The following is a 21,603-nucleotide window of genomic DNA, read 5'->3' on the forward strand; positions in this document are numbered from 1 at the left end:
ACGTTTTATTCTGTAAGAGTTTTCATTTTGAACATGAAATGGTATTAAAGTTGGTGAAGAGCTCATTATGACTTGTTGTGGACTCGGAAGTCAAAGTTTAGGACTCTCGCTGAAGAGTCGTGTTGATGTTGATTTATTTTAGGATAAATATATCTGCGACATAATGTTGCTTTAACGTGTTTTATAAAGTAAAGTTTATCATTATTAAACATCAGCTGATTGTTGTTGTATCGATCCACTAATCGTCTGTATTGAGTGAACTGGCCCTTTAAACTGTAAACACCTCTACCTGTAACACACAGCTCAGCCCCGCCACCTGGTGGAGACAACAGCAACAACAACAACAACCCTCCAGTCAGCATGTGACCCGTCTCTGAGAGGTTGTATTGATCAGTCTGTGCTGTAGCAGAGTATCAGCTACTACTAATAATACTTCTACTACAGGAACAACCGTTGATGCTGCTGAGTTTATACAAATGTATTTTTGAGGATTTCACAGAATTTAAATATGTAGTTTACTTTAGACAAAGTTTAAACAGCAGAGCTGCAGATTACTTACTTTATCAGTTCAGTTCATTGATTTATCCTCTTTGAAATGTTGAAACAAAAGAAATAGTTTTAAAAAGCTCTTCAACAGTCTTGTTTTGTTCGACCAACAGTGCAAAACTCCTGATCAGCTGATAACCAGTCAGTGGTCTCAGTGGTTTTACAAACACAGTAAAGTGCTGGTTCCAGCCTCCAGGTGGAGCTTTACAACTGTTCTGTATTGTATGAATATCTTTGGGTTTTGGACTGCTGGTCAGGAAAAACAAGACTTCTGGAGACATACAGGACTCTGGGAAACTGGGATGGTCGAGTTCATGACTCTCTGACATTAAAATAAAATAATCAGCAGATTAATCACCAATAAAAATAATCTTCAGCAGCTCTGATGAATTTAAAAAGGTATAAAACTGTGAAAAGCAGCAAACCCTCAAACCTGAGAGGTTTAAACCGGAGAGAGAGATTTAAAATGTTTCAGCTCGGTACTACAAGTACTATTAATATTAATGAGAGGCTACTGCTATTATATATATATAACTAACTGACTATTTGTAGTAATGACTCCCCTCTGACATGTAGTGGAGAACAAATATAAAGTAGCATAAAAGTACAGTTACCTCAAACGTGGACTTAACTGTAGTACTCAAATAAAAGTACTTAGATACTCTCGTTGAGTCTGGAATAAAAACTTACTGTGTTAATATTTACAGAGAGGATGTTACAGTCTGATCCATAATCAATATGTGGATGATTGATCCAGCAGGGGGCAGCAGACTCTCTCTCACACACACACACACACACACACACACACATACACGCGTACCTATCCAACAGTGCACCGTCGGAGTAAACTGCCAAGTGTGGACCTGTGTTTCCAGTCCTTTTGAAGTAAAATAAATATAATACAAAATTTACTTTTACTGTTTTTTAACATAATATTACTGCAAATTTGCTTTTTTTGGCTTTTTAAAGAAATTGCCAAGAGGGGACTTAGATCCTTAAACGATAGCTACCTATCCAAGAGGGGACCTCCATTGTTATGCAGTGGAACTGTCTGTGCTCATTCTCACCTAATGAGTGTTTTTACCTTCAAAGACTTTCTTTGTTTCTTTCAAAAATGGATAATTTAACTTTAATGTGAGCATGTGTAAACATTTCACCGTGATCCAAACTTTAATCACTTTAACTGAAAATAAATAAACTTTAAACTTTAATTCAGAAGTACTTTGCTGCATACATTGATATCAAGCACTACAGTATTACCAACAAAAATTACTTGATCTAGGTTTCAAATACCGTTTAAATAATAATAAAATATCTTATTACACTAGTGCACTTATTTTAACTTTCTCTTAGGGGAATTCATATTCTTCTGTGTGGGATTTTTATGACCTGTGTGGAATGGTGATGTATGCATTTTAAAGAGTTACTTTGTATTTGCTCTTAATAACTGAATCTTAGACTGGTTTTGAATCACACATCCACTACACTCTGTTAAGGCTATTTGGATATCTTTAGGGGCTAAAGTCATTTATGAATATAATGAGGTCAGACAACAGATAATGAGTTATCCTTTTTCTAATAAGGATAATTTGACATTCAAACTATAGCATGTATGACAAACGAAAGCAAAAACAATAATACTTATGAGAAAAATATAATCTCAACTAAGCAGTCTGTTGACACATGATTTGATAATATGCTTTTGAAACAAAACTTAAAGGCTCAGCAATAGTAGATTTCCTAACTAGTATTAAGCTTCAGACTGTAAGATAAAAGGCTACCCAAATAAATTGATGTCCTGATGGGTTTTCATCAGGAATGCATGGTATTTTCATGTTTGCATTAGGCCTACAGAAAAAAGGTCCACACTTGTATGGCATTTAATGACATGAATCCACTGTTGGTTGCTACATAACACACATGTCCCCTCTTAGATAGTATGGAGCAACAGTCACACTCCAACATCCAGCATCAATAATTATTCCGCATGATTTGTTATGTTTTTGTAATGAAATATAAAGTCTCAGCTTTAATGGATGGCTTAAACATTTTCACTCTTGACACTGTATTATAATGAAGGGCTGCCCACAAGTTTAGGGAGTCATAAGTAAAACTTTACCAACTTAAACCTTCAAGAGCCTGAAGTTTGATCCTCCACCTGAGAAGCTGCTGTCCTTTGCTAAGAAATGTGTAACCCACATTACCCATGAGAAAAAGACTATTACCGATGACATGACATCCAGAGGCAAAGTCGATCCCTTGTTGAAGTGTGGAATGAAAATGCTGGTTTAGTTACAGACTTGCAAGCTTCGATGTACCTGTGTACTTTATGGACAAGCCCTAATATAAAGGGCTACCCAAATTAATTCATGAAGCATTAATGTCCTGATGAGTTTTCATCAGGAATGCATAATATTTACTGGTCCGCATTGCCTACAGAAAAAAAGGTCCACACTTGTATGGCATTAAATGACAGGAGTCCACTGTTGGTTGCTACATAACGACACATGTCCCCTCTTAGATAGTATGGAGCAACAGTCACACTCCAACATCATTAAATATTCCTCAAGCATGATTTGTTATTATTGTTTTGTAATGAAATATGATGTCTCAGCTTTAGTTGATGGCTTAACCATTTTCAATCTTGACACTGCATCAAAATGAAGGGCTGCCCACAAGTCAGGAGAGTCATAAGTACTTTAAGATAAATAAATAAAAAGTAGGAACAACATGGTCAGCAGCAAGATACTTTGTATTAATTTTTTATTAATTGCTAAAAACATATTTATTAAGTTTTACTAGACCTTTGAAATGGTTTAGCCCCCAAATCTTCCAAATATGATATTGACCAATTAGGACATGATTTTAATCAATTTTACAATGTACTTGTTTCTTTAATCTATATTTATAGGTGTGCATTTTGTTTGTTGATTTGCATTACAGAAATGTCCACTGTTGGCTGGTATATAATGACACAAGTTCCCTCTTAGATAGCATGAATCGACACTCACACTGCAACATGGATGAGTAAAAAAGAAATGTATGATTCTTAAAAGAAAATTATAATGTAACCTAAATAGAATCTTTAGTTATACTTGTAAATAAGGTCTATTGTTATGTAACAAGTAATAGTTTCCAAATAACTCTCAATTAAGTCTTTTCCAACTCATAATATGTTCTTCATTCAAAAGTATTGCTCATAACTAGTTCACTGGTATTTGACGCTTATTGACCCACACACATTCCCTATTCTGAACTTGCCTCCTTTCTCCAAACAAAACATTAAAGCAAAAAACTTTACCAACTTAAAAATTCAAGAGCCTGAAGTTTGATCCTCCACCTGAGAAGCTGCTGTCCTTTGCTAAGAAATGTGTAACCCACATTACCCATGACAAAAAGACTATTACCGATGACACATTAAATGACAGGAATCCACTGTTGCTACATAGGGCACATGTCCCCTCTTAGATCCTATGGAGCAACAGTCACACTCCAACATCATTAAATATTCCTCAAGCATGATAAATAAATTTAAATTAGGAAGTAAATGGTCAGCAGGAAGATTCTTAATGTTCTTTTTTTATTTGCTAAAAACAGATTTATTATGAACTTTCACCAGCCCTTTGAAAGGATTTAGCCCCCCAATTTTCCCAGTATATTGACCAATTATGACAATCACAGGATTTCAATCAATTTTACAATGTACATGTATCTTTAATCTATATGTAACGGAATGCATTTTGTTTGTTGTTTTGCATTACAAAAATGTCCACTGTTGGCTGGTACATAATGACACAAGTTCCCTCTTAGATAGCATGGATTGACACTCACACTCCAGCATGAATAAATAAAAAAGAAATTGATAATTTCTAAGAGAAACTTATAATTTAAACTAAATATAATCTGTAGTTACTTGGGGTTTGAAGAGACACTAAGTTTACAAGACTAGGCGAGACACAATATTGGGTGCAAGTGTGAAATGTTAAGTAGTTCAAGTTCAAAGGCCTAACGATCATCATTGGTCGCAAGAAACCCTCCCCCACACTGCAGACAATCAGACACAGATTCTCACTGCAGACAATCAGACACACGTTCACACCCCTCACCTGCTCCAGGTCACCTCTCAGAGACAGCACTCACACTTTCTCCAGGATTTTGTATTTAGCTTAACTCTGCATTGGATGCTAATTCATAACACAGTTTCCTACAACCACAAAAAGAAAACGGTAGAAATATATGTAGACATATGTTTAGTAAAAGTGCCCAAACACCCAATTCTAATAAAAATCTGATGATGGTACAGCCAAAGAGAGAAAATAAATACAGGAGAGAGGAGATGCATGCTAATAAGCCACAGGTTTGATTAGAACTGGGCCACTGCAGTAAGAACTCATTTGTGTATGGTGCACATGCTCCTGAAGACACACGCTCATAAACTGAAAGTTTCTTGCTCTCTTCTCTCTTAACTTTGACCCTCAATTTACTGTATACTGCACTATAATGGCCACTCTACATTTTGGGTTTCAACAATACGCTTAAAAGAAATGTATGCCAGTTTGTATAGCATATTTACAATATTGGTAAGCCTGAGAGAAGTTCTCACCACTGTTAAATTATAGTATCCCTGACACAAGTGGCATGTAACACAAAATAAATTAAACACTCAATAAACACAATTAAGGCAAATAAAACAGAAGCCTTTTAACTACATAGCCTAAATACCTATGGTAGAAGCACAAAAAGCAAGGACAAATGACCAAATAATAAAAATCTGAGCAAGATAAGGCATTATGTTGGTTCTGAGACAGGCTGTAGGTAACTCCACCACTACACTTAATGTACGTAGAAGTTTAAATTCATCAGAAGAGAGTGACCTAGAATTTGAATGACTATGAATGCCTGGTTGACATTCATTGTAAGCCTTACATATTAAATGATTCCCACTGCTTGTAAACCTTTTCAGTGACTTTAAGCATTGTTGATCATGTGTCAGACCAATCAGAGAGACCATCAGTCTTCCTTCTTTTGAGATAGATTTCCATCCAAATACACTATATGGACAAAGGTGCTACCCCTGTCCTAATAAATTTGGTAGGGGCTGTGTTTTCATGGGTTGTTAAGGGAAATCTTGCCTATGGATTTAGAATGGGATGTCATAAAAGTAATGCGTAGGTGTTGCTGTATTTTTGTCCATACTAGTGTAATAAATTAACTCCATATTATACACAATCGCTTTAAAATTAATTTGGTGATATTTTAAAAGTTATTCAACCCCATTATTTGGGGGGTGTACTAAATCGCACATATGTATGGTTATTATACTAATTCTTAGTAGATGTTTTCTGGTGTAAAACACCTTATTTAGCTACTTTTTGTGAGTAGCTTGTAACATAGGGTACAATTTTCAACAAAAGTGGAGTATTGTACATCCGCTCTTTACAGTTTCAAAATATCTCCCACAAGACTCCAGAGAAGTTGCATTACTAAAGGCCAAGTCACTGGTTTGCGATCTTGACGCCCTAACGACCATCGTCAGCAACAAGAAACCATCCCCCACGCTGCACACAATGGAGAACAATGACTGAAACTTCACAACCCTCACCCAAGATGACTTCTCAGAGACAGCTCTCAACATTTCAACCTTAAAACATTTGTGAATCACATAGGCTCTAGTCACTTAAATGTAGAGGATTCTTTTAAATCTACATCATTAACTGAAGACATGTGTAACTCTTTCTAAAAAATCCACAACAATACCTTCAAGCAGTATGTCTGACATGTCTACCACAGTAAACAAAAGTAAATCAAACCTATATCTAATTGCCAGAGAACATTTGCATTACTATGCCAGCAGTAGTTAGCATTTGATGTCTTATCCTAAGAACCAATCACTGTCCAGATAGCTAGTCAGGATTGTGTATATATATTCTGGGCTCCTCAGAGAAGGTGCATGGCAGTCTTTGGTGTCTTGTGGAAGTGTTGACAAGTATGCAGTTTTTTGAAGGAGAAAACCAACTTTAAAATTTCTTTACTATTCTTACTAATCGTTTACCAGTCATCCATTTATCTGTCTATCTTAACGGTATGTAGACATATTTCACCTGTGTTGTTCTTTTGAAAAACTTTTTCATCTTTCCATCCTGAAGACCAAAGCGAGAGGTAAGTTGAACATTTTTACCAATACCCCTTGTATGTTTTCATCAAGGCTGTTTGTAACTAAACTATCAAATTTAAATATAAACATGTACATATATATATATATATATAGTATTGTATAACATAGTATATTCTGACTGTATCAGATTGTACAGATAGTTTGTTATTGTATATTGATTGCTTAGTGTGTAAATATTTTTACACCTATGTAGAATGTTACCTGTATATTGTATATAGGGTGTATATAGTATGAATATTATTTATACTAATACATAGAATTTTAACTGATTCTACTTTTATTGTATTTTATTCCTTACATTCCTATATACATATATGTACACAGAAAAAGTACTGATAGCTTATATTGTTTTACAAAGTCACCCAAGTTATCATGCTGTTCTTCTCATTGTATAAACAATAATCTTAAATTAACTTGTTATAAGTCAAGACACCATATGATGTATAATATATTGTAAAACATTTCACTGGAAAATGAGAACCAGAAGGGTTTTTCCTAAAAAGGAAGCCTTGCAACTTCACTGCATCTGAGAAAGAAAAAGCCAAATTTCAGAAAGGATTCATCTACAAGGAGAAAGGTATTAGATCAGAACATAAGATTCTCTATTCAATACTGTATTTAACTACAACTTTCTTGGTTGCTAATGAATTATAAGGAAATGGAGCATTGTTAAGTGTGTGCATAGTATTATACACTATATATAGTTATATGTTGCCATGTAAGGTGCAACCTGAAAATGGTTTAAAGGCATAGCTTGATTTTGTGTTCAGATATGAGAACAATATTGATCTTGTCATTCAACTCTCAGCAAGTCAGTCAAGCTAAGCAGGCAACAATTAAAATAAGAAATACCCACTGCCATCATACATAGTGTACAATTTTGTGTGTATTATATAAATGTAGATACAAATCCAAACCCTTAGGGTGACATTGCATAAGATCCCATCGAGTGTTAGAACTGCTGAGATAGTGTTGGTCGTTCATGGAATTTGATGACAGACAGACTGACAGATAATTCATTTATTCAGTATAAAAATCACCACCAAAAACACTGAGCCAGGAGAATTCTTGCAGGAATATATTTGAAGACACATCACTGACTCCAAAGAAGGGGCCCGGTTCTGAGAGTACTCCTTGTTATGGTACTAAAGAAGTCCTCAACGATTACACAGTGGCATTAAAGTACTATAAAACAAATGTCTGGGTTTGATAACAAACCGATTCTCTATTCCCTCAACAGCCCAGGACCTCCACATCCAGCATCTTCACCACCAAGATTGTCTGAGACCAGCCAGCCGGACAGCTGCTGCAAGAATCGTTTAGCATCCTCAAATAATTTCTGCACAAACTGTCAGGAACCATCTCAGGGAATCTCATCTGCATGCTCGTCATCCTCTTTGGGGTCTCGACCTGACTGCAGTTTGCCATCATAACCGACTTGAGTGGGCAAATGCTCACATACGATGGCGTCTGGCACTTTGGAGAGGTGTTCTCTTCATGGATGAATCCCAGTTTTCACTGTGCAGAGCAGATGACGTGTGTATGGCTTCGTGTGGGTGAGCGGTTTGTTGATGTCCTAGTTGTGGATCGAGTGGCCCATGGTGGCGGTGGGGTTATGGTATGGGCAGGCGTGTTTCACGGACAACAAACACAGGTGCATTTTATTGATGGCATTTTGAATGCATAGAGATACCATGACGAGATCCAGAGGCCCATTGTTGTGCCATTCATCCACAACCATCACCTCATGTTGCAGCATGATAATGCACGGCCCTATGTTGCAAGGATTACAATTCCTGGAAGCTGAAAACATCCCATTTCTTGCATGGCCAGCATACTCACCGGAGGAATTGGGGCAAAAACAAAAGTGTTGCGTTTATAATTTTGTTCAGTGTAAGAACACAGAAGAGGGTGGGCACATGAGGAACTTTCAGTTTAGGAGTTTGTGTGTGTCTTAGCTTAAAAGCACATTCAATAAAGTTTGCTTCAACATAGTTCTGTATATTTTGTACTGTTTTCTATTTGTGGTTGAACAACTTGTGTTATGAATAGCCATCCAACGTTGTGATGGTTCTGAGATGATCTATAGGTAACTCATCACTATTTCAATGGCTATTAAAATCACTAACACACATTTAAACTGTACATGCTAAAGAAAGAAGTTGAAAATACTGAGATGTAAAAATCTATAAAGACAAATACCTGCCAAATATCAGTGTGAACTTAATGCAGCACTGGTTGTGTGTTCTCCAGTTGATGCAAACTCTAAGTTCCATTGTTACGATGCTGCACCATTTGACAGCCCTCAAATATGCTTCTCTATTCGCCAACAAATGTTTAACCCCACATTTCAAAAAGCTACAATGAGAACATTGCTGGTGACACTTTTCTAAAAAACAAAAACAACAACACTACAGCTTATATATTTGGTTTAGATTATAATTTTCGAATTGTCCATTTTGCTTATTTCATATTATTTGTAAAGTGTGTCTGAATGTCTCTGTGGACCTTTCTCTAAGGCTAAGAACAAATGTACTGCCGAAGCATTTTAGAAAGATTTTCAATTTTTCAGAGACAGGCTTCATTTAGCCCCTTAATTACCACATCATAAAACCTAAACACGCACATATGAACTTGTTCATTTGTAGCTAAACTAACCTTTTCAACATTTCACACTTTAGTTTCGACATGATGTGATTTCAACTGTATAAAAGTAGCTCATCTCGGCCACACCTACTGACTACCAGTTATGCACAGCGTTCTAACTTTTCAGCTGTATTCTAAAACTAACATAGCTATCCTTATTAGCTAGGCTCCTTACATGCTTGCTGATAACTTTTTTGAAGGTGGGTCTCCGACATTGACAACATTGTGTTGGATAGATTTGTGCAGCGGTGTTTAGGAAACTAACTATTCAATTGACAGACAGGTCTGTTGTCAATGTGTTTGCGAGCAACAACTTCCTAAATATAGATTTAGGACACATACAAACACTGGTCATGTATCATGATAATTAACAGCATTAAATCCATTGATTAAAAATTAAGAGATCTTGCAGCTGACCTTTGTATTCATTTTGTTTTTACTTTCACTTTTTTTGTGCTTTTAAAATACTCATTCTGCTGTCTACTGGGTAGTCTATCATTTTAGTAGTCTGAAGCTTGAAACAATTTAGGAATTTCACTAAAACTCAGCCTTTGTATTTTGTTGAAAATAACTTCAATAAAAACTCAGGCTTTATATTTTCTTACAATAACAGATTATACCAAATAAAGACACTCTGTAATTAGTTTCTTCTCATAAGTATGATTAAATTTGCTTATTTATTTTTTTCTCACAAGTTGGAGTGTGATTATCGCTCCATGCTATCTAAGAGGGAACTTGTGTCATCATGTACAAGAGAACAGTGGACTCCTGTCGTTCCACACAGTACAAGTGTGGTCCCTTTTTCTGTAATTCAAATCAATAAATAAAATGCATTTCTGTAAGTGTAGACTAAGCACATAGATATGATGACAAAATGTATTGACATTCAGTGGTTGTGAAAACTGGTCAGTTTGGTGTTTTAGGACTGAACAAGTTTAAAGCTGTAGTCAAAGTCTGATGTGAAATACTTTTTAACAATTAATTAAAACTGAATAGAAAGTATCTTACCTCTAATCATTTAATTATAATTCAACTCTGGTTGTTTTTCTATTTTTGTTCCTTTTTTGGAATCTAAAATCCATTTTACTCTCCAGGCCTTCAGTGTAGCCCTTTATTTTAATACATGTTGATCTTAAAACACAAGACATCCACTAAAACTCAGCCTTTATATTTTGTTTTAAAAGAATGTATAGAAAATAAAGAGACTATTTAGTTAGTTTATTTTGTCTCAAAAGTATGATTAAATTTGCTTATTATTTTCACACAAGTTGGAGTGTGATTATCGCTCCATGCTATCTAAGAGGGAACTTGTGTCATCACCTACAAGCGAACAGTGGACTCCTGTCGTTCCACACAGTACAAGTGTGGTCCCTTTTTCTGTAATTCAAATGCATATCTTTAAGTGTAGACTAAGCACACAAATCTAATGAAAAAAAATGTATTGATGTCCAGTGCTTGTGAAAGCTGGCCAGGTTAGTATTTTGGGACAGAACAAGTTTAAAGCTCTAGATGTCAAATATTTTTTATTAATTAATACATTTTTTTTATAATTAATTAAAACCGTAAAGAAAGTATCTTTATACTGACCATTTTATTTCTAATTCTACCCTGGTTGTTTTTCTATTTTTGTTCCGGTTTTTAGAATCTACAATTCATTTTACTCTCCTGGCCTTCAGTGTAGCCCTTTATTTTAATACATGTTGATCTTAAAACACAAGACATCCACTAAAACTCAGCCTTTATATTTTGTTTCAAAAGAATGTATAGAAAATAAAGAGACTATTTAGTTAGTTTATTTTGTCTCAAAAGTATGATTAAATTTGCTTATTTATTATTTTCACACAACTTGGAGTGTAATTATCGCTCCATGCTATCGAAGAGGGAACTTGTGTCATCATGTACAAGCGAACAGTGGACTCCTGTCATTCCACACAGTACAAGTGTGGTCCCTTTTTCTGTTATTCAAATCAATAAATGAAATGCATATCTTTAAGTGTAGACTAAGCACACAAATATAATGGGGGAAAAAAAGTATTGATGTCCAGTGCTTGTGAAATCTGGTCAGGTTAGTATTTTGCGACTGAACAAGTTAAAATCTCTAGATAACAAATGTCAAATAATTTTTTATTAATTCATTCATTTTTTATAATGAATTAAAACCATAAAAGTATCTTTATACTGACCATTTTATTTATAATTCTACCCTGGCTGTTTTTCTATTTTTGTTCCCTTATTTAGAATCTAAAATTCTCCAGGCCTTCAGTGTAGCCCTGTATTTTAATACATGTTGATCTTAAAACACAAGACATCGACTAAAACTCAACCTGTATATTTTGTTAGAAAAAATTAAGAAATTGTGTTTCAAGAGACAGCTTTCTTTACTGAGTAGCTTGTATAATAGCCCCTCTACAGTCTGATAGACTCCCTGGGGCTGCAAGCCATTCACTCTATAGGGGAGTGTTAAGAACGACGTGTGTGAATGAGTCGTTAAAATCTTTGCTTGATCCACTAGAGGCACTGCTGAGTATGGACTTAAACACTCACACACCTGCAGGTCCCCTCTTGACAATAGTTTAAAAAATTTACCAGATGGTTTTAGACATGATTTTAGCATGATTTAAAGCATGTCCAACAGGGGACCTAAAAAATGTCCCCTGTTCACTTTTTAGTCCCCTGTTAGTGGGTGTGTAACGACGTCGAGGTCCACTGTTAGATAGGTTGGTAAGTGCACACACACACACACACACACACACTCACACACACACTTTGGTACAGGTGATCTTGGGTTTGATTCCAGGGTGGGGGGTATCCAGGCTTAATGCTACCAGCCTACCAGCCTAACCCTAACCCATGAGTGAAACTGCAAATACAAGAGCCATACCGGCTCAGACGTCACCCGGGTTAACAAGATCTGCATCAGGAACCCAGGCTACTGGAACAAGACCTTCAGTGAGAGGGGTTATATGCAGAGACTATGGGATGTAGCCTGTCAGGCATCATAGCGGCTAAGATGAGTAGGCACAAGGCTCAATACATAGCCAAGCACCAGCTACTGGTTGATAGAGCAGTCACTCGAGACTGCAAGACCAGGCAGACCAATCTGTGCACTGCCTGGATTGACTACAAGACTCAATGCCATATACATGGATACTGGATACTGAAAATGTACAAGATCAACAAGACACTCTTCATCAAATTCAAGGGCAACTGGACTTGGTTGAAGACACTGGACAGATCTGACTGACTGGTAGGGAACTCAGCTATTTATTTGATAGATAGAAATAAATAGCTGAGTTCGTTACAGTCGTTAGGACTACCGAAGGCCAAGACTGAACGACCATCGTTGGCATCTTCACCTGAGGCCAATAGGTTACATTTGTTGAGTTTCCTGGGAAGTGATGAAAGGGCCACAGACTGAGAATCTTCACAGACAGCCTTCATCAAGAACTCAATGGGGCTGTGGAAAACAAGTCTGGAAGCCAACTCAAAGCCAATTGCACAAGTCACCATCAAGTGCGGCATATACCAAGGTGATGCACTATCCCCGCTGCTGTTCTGCATAGGCCTGAACTGCCTCAGCCAGATCATCACAAAGACTGGCTACAGATACTGGTTCTGGAATGGAACAACCATCAGTCACCTCCTCTACATGGATGACATCAAGCTGTATGCCAGAAATGAGCGAAACATTGACTCACTGATCCACACTACCAGGATCTACAGCAACGACATTGGAATGCTGAATGGGAAAAACAAGATCCGAGCCATCAACACATACGCCCCGCCAGTCATCAGATACCCCGCTGGTATAATAAACTGGCCAAAGGAGGAGATAGAGGCCACTGACATCAAGACGAGAAAGCTCCTCACAATGCATGGAGGGTTTCACCCCAAATCCAGCACCCTGAGACTGTACACCAAGGGTAGCGAGGGAGGCCGAGGGCTAGTGAGTGTCAAGACCACTGTCCAGGATGAAACAACGAAGATCCAGGAGTACATCAGGAAGATGGCCCCCAAAGATGAAGGGCTTAGTGAATACCTCAGGCAGCAGAAACCTGAAGGTGAGCACAAGGAAGATGAAGAACCTTCATGGAGGGACAAGCCGCTGCACGACATTTACCACAGACAAATAGAAGAAGTGGCAGATATCAAGAAATCCTACCAGTGGCTGGAAAAGGCTGGACTGAAGGACAGCACAGAAGCACTAATCATGGCGGCACAAGAACAGGCACTCAGTACAAGATCAATAGAGGCTGGGGTCTACCACACCAGGCAGGACCCAGGTACAGACTGTGCAAGGATGCCCCTGAGACAGTACAGCACATAACAGCAGAGTTTAAGATGCTGGCAGGAAGTGCGTACATGGAACGCCATAACCAGGTAGCTGTCATAGTGTACAGGAACATCTGCCATGAGTATGGGCTGGAAGTCCCAAGGTCAAAATGGAAGACACCTCCTAAGGTAGTTGAGCTAAGATCCTGTGGGACTTCAAGATCCAGACTGACAAACTGGTGATGGCTAACCAACCAGACATCGTGTTGATCGACAAACAGCAGAAGAAGGCAGTAGTGATAGATGTGGTGATCCCAAGCGACAGCAACATCAAGAAGAAGGAACACGAGAAGCTTGAGAAATACCAAGAAAGAGGAGCTAGAAAAGATGTGGAAAGTAAGAGCAACAGTGGTGCCAGTGGTGATCGGAGCCCTGGGGGCTGTGACCCCCAAACTGGGAGAGTGGCTACAGCAGATTCCAGGTAAAACATTAGAGGTCTCTGTCCAGAAGAGTGCAGTCCTAGGAACAGCTAAGATACTGCGCAGAACCCTCAAACTCTCAGGCCTCTGGTAGAGGACCGGAGCTTGAGGATGACACATACCACCCCGCAATGGGTGAGAGGGGGATTTATTATTATATAACTGCAAAAAAAACACGGTTAATAATAGCCTTTTTTAAAGAAGAAATATTACATGAGCGTAAAGTTGAACAGTGACAGGTTATCGTACAGCTTTAGCAGAAAATAGCTCTTATTGACCACCTGACCTTAAACAAGGTTTGTCACCTCAAGATAAAATTAAAGATAAAACTGAACAGCCTCAGCCTCAGGATCAACTCTGGTCCTCCTTTTTGACATGCTTATCAAATGGCCATGTGCTCCTCAGTTAGCAAAAATCTACATAGATTGATGACAAAAAGTCAGCAAGACAAGTTCCAAAAAACAGCAATACTTACTCTGAATAAAATAGGATGTATACATGGTATTATTCTCCCTTTATTCATAATTTAGCTTACTCATTTTCTCACCAATGCATGTCATTAACATTAGCTTATTAGGCTAACTGATTGGTACTAACACTGCAACTGCAGGCCAAGTGTAAATATCTGTTAAAGAACGGTCAAATTGTATATAAACTCAGAGAATAACTGTCTCTGTGGTTGAAAATGAAGAAAAGTAATTACTTGCGAGGCCATGCCTGTGGAGACTCAGCTGTGTCTGCAGGTCGGCAGCAGCAAGACGGTTGTGAGAAGTTTGGTGGCTCTGGGGAAGCTAACATTAGCTTATCCAGCTGATCTATCTTAATTTAAGCCATTATGTGAGGAACTGATTCTCTAAATTGGTGAACACGATACTTAATCAGCAGTATTAAATTGGGGATGTTACTTTTTGAGCATGGAAAATGTGAATTACTGAATTACAGTAGGCTATTTCTAAACTAGCTTAAAAAGTTTGTGTAAGAAAAATTACAGATTTATGAGGACCTGTTGAGTGTGTCATGAATGTGTGTTTAAAGTGTGTTAAAGTACCAAAACTGACCACTAGTTGGCGTATCAGCAAATGAGCAAAAAACATTCACACACTTTGTAAACTTGTGATATTTCAGGACATGGGAGATTTTTGGCTTAGAGGCATTCAGGGAGCATCTAGAACTCTGTAGTGAGCTTGGAAAAATGAGGACCCCCAAAATGTCCTTATTTTTCTGGACGTCCTGATATTGAAGGTGTGTTATCATAAAAATGTCCTCAGTTGTCATGAAAACAAGTACAAACACACACACACGTGTTACACAAACAACAGCTCATCAACAACAACAAATAAACCACAACAAGTTTCCATTCAGCTGATCAATAAACATTGTTTTTTATTGAAACAGAAACCACTGAGATACTACAATCCTACTACTACTGCTGCTGCTGGTACTGTAGTACTGATCCGCCAGTGTTGTGGCAGTCACCTGACACAAACACATGTAGTACAAGTACTATTACTGCTACTACTACAACTTTGGTGCAGCTACTACTACAAGAACTACTGCTATTATTGTTACTGCTACTATTAGAACTACTAGAGGTACCACTACTACTAATACTAGTACTAATAGTACCACAGTACTAAACGCTATTCTAGTAAAAATACTACAACTACTACGACTAGTAGGTATACGTCACCACAACTAGGCCTACTACTACTAATCATACTACTACTACAACCACTACAAATAGTCTAGTACCAACTATAATGGTTTGTCTACTGTAAGAAATACTACAATTAAATATACTACAACCACTAGGAACACTTCTACTACTACTAGGGTACAACTAATAAAAACAATAATAATACTTGCAAGCCTACTACTACTATTACTACTAATACTCCTGCAACAAATACTACTTTTACAAGTACTATTTGCTACGTACTATGACCTCTACTACAACTAGAGTGCCATCAGTACTAACTCGAGTGCTACAACAACTGGTGCTGATAATAATACTTCTGCTAACAAGAACTACTACTGCTGATTCTGCTACAATACTACTACTGGAATACTGCAGTATTAATAATACTGCTAGGCTACAAGCTCTATCTATTGTACTCTTCATTCTACTAGCTAGTACTAATGGTACTAGTGCCATTATTAATAGTATGTCTACTGTAAATAATACTAGCCTACTATTAACTACCAACTAAGTAATACTACTGCTACTAGGGTAGCTACTACTAATAAAAACAATAATATTAATACTTCCAGACCACCACTACTATTATACTCCCGCTACAAAGATTAATACCACTATTACAAGTACTACACGTAGTAGTACTACTAATAATACACATTTATCAAGACAAGGAAAACGCAGTACTTCAAAAGTGACACGGACGCGCACTACGCAGTGAAAGCATGAATGAGAGTGACGCAGGAGGAAGTGACCGTTATTCTGTGACTTCTCTCCGACCCACGAGCCGGATCTGAGCCGGATCAATGTGAATCCAGAAGCCTTCATCCTCATCATCCTCTGAAGGGATTTATAGGGACTTTTCTGACCGGAGTCTGGCGGCGAGGACCGTCGGAGGGGAATCCCGGAGGGGGCGTGACCACCGGCTGTGAGTGCGCCTGTGTGTTTGTGCGGCACGTGCGGTATCAGTGAGGAGTACTACGGACCCGGAGGAAGACCCGGACCTGATCCTGCGTCTGTCCACAGCTTCACATGGGTTACCGATCCGCAGCAGCGGGTCCGCTTCCTCTGCGCATCATGTGTGTTCAGATTCTTCACCTCGCGGCTTCCATCATCAGATAATCAACACAGCCGCGCGGTCTTCACGGTCAGCTGAGACCCGTTTCTGCTGGATCAGTTTCAAACTTCAGCTTTTGAAGGATTTTATCCAAACATGGACTCGGATGTGTGTTCACAGCTGAACTATTGACTGATTTAGGAAACACTGAATAATAATAATAATAATAATAATAATAACACCGCGGATCGGCGGATTCAGCTGGCGACGTTTCTTGCTGACGTCATCAGGCGCCGTGCTCCTATTGGCTGTGTCTCTGAGGATGCGTGAGGTCAGTGTCTAGACGTGGCAGTGACGGACGGCGGCCTGTAGGGGGGTGGCGGGGTGATGTCAGCCGCCTACAGCAGCCGGGACATCGTGGAGGACTACCTCCGCTACAAGCTGCTCAACAGCGGCGTGGCGTGGCGCGTGCGGCCAGCACGAACAGGCGGCTGGCGACCAAGGCGCGAGCAAGGTGCGCCAACGTCATGGTTGTCATGGAGATCTGAGGGAGCAAGGTCACACCAGCCAGGTGAGCAAGGTGACCGTGTTGTCACAGCAACGGCTACTGTCTTATCATTGATTATGATGTCATCAAAGGGGTATGTGGAGGAGTCTATTGATACTACTACAAGTACTACTACTGCAAGTACTACTACTACTACTACTAAAAATAAAGCGACTACTACTACTTCACATACTACTTCTAGGCTACTACAAAAAAGCTAATACTATGACACGTAGTACTAAAAATAAAGCTACTATGACTACTAGTACTCTCTGCTCTTCCTGTTATGATGTCACTTCTTTTGCTCGTAGCATGATGATGTCACTGCTCATGGTATAAGGTGACGTCATAGCATGAGTGACATCACTGTTTAGCTCCTCCTCTTTTCTTATGATGTCACGTGCCTCCTTGGTGTGACGTTTAATGGAGGTCAGATTGAGTGACAGCAGAGTTCGGGACGCTGTTCAACATGGGCGGAGTCAAACGGATGACTCGACCTGTTGCTCTGTCAGCATCAGACGTCAGCTGCCTCGCTGCCGACGTGCTGCTCGGTATTAAAGTTCTCCATGTCCCCACGCAGCTCTGCCTCAACTCTGTGATTTACAGAGTTTCCTGATGGACACGTTGTTGCTTTATGCTAAAGTGACTGCTAACTGCTGCTAACTAGCTGCTGTTATCTAATTAGCTCAGTTAGCCGTGCAGCTAGCGGTCATAGCTGACTCAGCGGCGCCGCATTGGGAACCAGAACCGGAGCCAAGCGCGGGCAACAACACCGAGCTCCTAAGCCTCCTAGTGAACACAGCATGAACAAAAGTGGTTTACAGATGCTAAACCGCTAACTGTATCTGTCTGCATCTGTAGCTAGTTAGCTCGGTTAGCGGTGCAGCTAGCGGTCTTATTAGCTGACTCAGCCACCTCAGCACTGTATTCCCCGTCGTCAAACTGGCCTCTGTCGGTCTCGGAGGATGTGTTTGGTCCCGGCTGTAGTGTTCACTGTGTTATACTGGACACTGCCTGTTGCTAATTTTACGCCTTTCTAATTATCCTGCCTTTATGTCGAGGCTTCTTTTCTTTGATGTATGTGTTATCAGAGGCGGACAAACAACATAATGAATGAGCTGTAATCAAAGATAATACACAGACCAGGCTAACTGGTTCTCAGGAGGTTGTTTATGTTTACTGTTCTGGTACATGTCAACATGCAACCGCATCTTTATTTCTGTACATGAAGTCATGTGGTCTTTATGTGGAAGTGAAGGGGTCAAACGTTTGACGGTACATACTTCTGTAGTACTGGACATGGATCACCTAAACATACAAGTACACAGGCATGGTACTCTCCGTATATTACATGCATCACCTGCCTGACAGAAGGGCTGTGATTGGCCCCTCTTGTCTTTAAAGGGTCCCTCCTCCCTGAGCAACACAACAACAACAATTAGTAGAAAAGTGAATAAATAAAATATACACACACACACACACACACACACACACACATACTAATCGTCTCCTCCTTGATGATTGGTGGTCTCCTCTTCATAGATTCCTGGTTGGCTCCACCCCGGCTGCAGGTCGTCCTGCGGTGCGCCGGTGACGAGCTGGAGCACCATTACCGCGGCGACCTGTCGGCCCATGTGTCGGTGCTGCTGCAGGGCGACGCCGGCCTGGCGGCACGACGGCGAAGCCTGACGGTGGTCAGGGAGGAGCTGTTCAGGGATGGGGTGAACTGGGGACGCATCGTGGCCATGATGGAGCTGTGCGGCGCTCTGTGCGCCGAGGTGGTCAAGACGGGCGGGACGTGGCAGGTGGACGACATCGCCGGGTGGATGGAGGAGAGTCTGGACTCGCCGCCACTCCGAGGATGGATAGAGGATAACGGAGGATGGGTAGGAGTCTCTTTCCTCACCACAAACCAGACTCCATTGAGTTTTCTGTTGATTTAGCATATTAGCAGACGACACAGGAACAGGTAACAGGAGGGCAGAAGCAGGTGGAGATGTGGGGGGCAAAACAGGTGAGCAGGTGGATGTAGGAGTCAGGTGACTTGGTGCTCCTGGAGACCGGGACAGAAAATACAAACAACCGAGGTGGCTGACGTGCGAACCAAAGAAAAAGTGAAATCAGTGAAATCTGGTGGGAGTTTGGTTAAAAGAGAAAATATGAAAAGATTAAAAGTATGAGGTGACTGTTTCTTGTTTAATGTTATTACGTCATGTTATCTTGTTACATCATGAAAATGCTTCACAATCGGCTCTTCAGGTCCCTGATGCGATTCCAATGGTCCTTGAAAGGTATCTTAGACAGTGTTCAGAGGTCGCTGAAATAGTTCAGGGATGCTCGGCAGTGACTGAGCAGTCTTTCATTCGCTTCCAGAAGTCCTTGAAGTTCCAGGACAGGGTTTAGGGTTGTCTGGGGATTACTGGGCCCTTCCATAGTTGGTTCCAGAAGTCCCTGAAAGGACGGGGTTCTTGACTGATTCTTCATGCTTCAGAGGGCTCCTGTGGCGTTTGAAGGGGTTGCAGGGGGCCGTCTGGATCAAGTTCCGTCACATTCACAGCGTGGATCAAGAAATCAGTAAGAGAAATAATCAATAAAATCAGACGTGTGAAGTAAAGCATAGAATAAACACGTTTATTAATAAGAGATGGTTTTCTCTGTTTCGGGTGTCAACCGGGATATGTAATGAGTGTGTGTGTGTGTGAGTGTGAGTGTGTGAGTGTGAGTGTGTGTGTATGTGGGAGATCAGATGTGACACTGCAGACAGTATTTTGGTTTGAATGCAAATGATATGCAAAGTGCAGAAAATCCCTAAAACTCTGCAGACAAACTGTGTGTGTGTGTGTGTGTGTGTGTGTGTGTGTGTGTGTGTGTGTGCGCGTGTGTGTGTGTGTGTGTTGGAGGGCAGAGCGATGGAGAGGCAGACAGAAACACAGCGAGACTCGTCTGACTGAAACTGAGACAGAAACACGGAGCTCGTTTCACTGTCAACCCAAGAAATGACTGATCACTTGTTTCTTAGCTGCAGAATGTTATAAGCTAAAAAACGTTTTGCTCGAGGCCTTTATGGGCTCAAAAATAACTCAAATGTGACCTGATAACATGTTTACATTCAAAACCTCCATTTGGAAAACGTGGTTTTAAAAAACAACCACACCAGAACAGAACTAGCTGCTCATTAACGGCTTTATTCCAAACTTCCACTGGAGAAAGCCTCATACTTGTGTTTAAAGACTGCTGCTAGTTAACTGGTCCTTTCCAAACCTCCATCTGAAAAGCTCTTCTTAAAGGACCAAAAGAGAGTCACTTCTAGACGTCTGTTGGGGAAACCTGACCTGGATCAATAAGCAGTCACCATCTCTAACGTTATTAAAAACACATTCATGTGACTCATAGGCTGACAGGAGATGCAGCATACTTTCATCATGCTGTCAGGTTCAGTTTAGACCACAGACCTGGGGCTGAGCTGGACTAGAGAAGACCTGGTTCAGGTTGTGTCAGATCAGGAGCAGATGAGGTTTGATATCTGAAGATAATGTGTGTGTGAAAGACCCCCTGAACGCAGCACAGAGATGCTTTCACTTTCTATTTATATTCTATCCTGTCGCTGTGGTTTCCTTCAGTTTTATCTACTGCCTGATAACATGTGTGTGTGTGTGTGTGTGTGTGTTCGTGTGTGGTATTACCTAGAAATATCTTTCCAGGTAATCCGTGTGGTTGAGTTTCCGCCTCGGGCTTCAGATCAGCTGACAGACTATTTCTGTAGAACCTCAGTTCAAATAACACCTGAATACCTAAAAGTACCTAAATGACAAAACACACACACACACACACACACACACACTCGCAGGTGACCTGAGCTGTGTGTGGGTCTCCGTTTTCAGTTAATTTTCAAAGGGAGTCTGGCAGTGATGCTGGTTTGACTCCTGTCTTTGAGCGCTGAGCAACACGCTAACACCGCAGCAGGTGAAGCTGTGTGTGTTTCTGTGTGTGCGTGTAGTTAGCTCCACGAACACAGGCAGTGGTGAGCCGAGCTGCTTTCTCAGAATTCAGTTAGAAAATTTTCCACCAAGATGTTCAGAAAGAACCAGAGCACAAGGCTACGTGGTAGAGTGAGTGTTAGAGTGTGTTACAGTGTGTGTTAGTGTTAGTGTGTTAGTGTGTTAGAGTGTTAGAGTGTGTGTTAGA

At 39.9% G+C, this 21,603-nt stretch overlaps 2 protein-coding genes across 2 annotated transcripts in view; one reads left to right on the forward strand and one right to left on the reverse strand.

Moving 5' to 3' along the window:
• The window catches only part of LOC119897314 (NACHT, LRR and PYD domains-containing protein 12-like), a 609,009-nt gene that overhangs the window by 316,443 nt on the left and 270,963 nt on the right, over positions 1-21,603 (reverse strand). The window lies entirely within an intron of this gene.
• On the forward strand, positions 17,249-20,028 carry LOC119897632 (apoptosis regulator Bcl-2-like). The gene is made up of 2 exons (XM_038711485.1): positions 17,249-17,442; positions 18,961-20,028. Exons 1-2 carry the CDS (start codon positions 17,259-17,261, stop codon positions 19,359-19,361), a joined length of 585 nt encoding a protein of 194 aa, XP_038567413.1. The 5' UTR covers positions 17,249-17,258; the 3' UTR covers positions 19,362-20,028.

The sequence above is a fragment of the Micropterus salmoides genome, unplaced genomic scaffold (genome assembly GCF_014851395.1).
Source record: "Micropterus salmoides isolate LMB-PRFRI ecotype aquatic unplaced genomic scaffold, ASM1485139v1 Ms_hic_scaffold_1, whole genome shotgun sequence".
Classification (NCBI taxonomy): domain Eukaryota; kingdom Metazoa; phylum Chordata; class Actinopteri; order Centrarchiformes; family Centrarchidae; genus Micropterus; species Micropterus salmoides.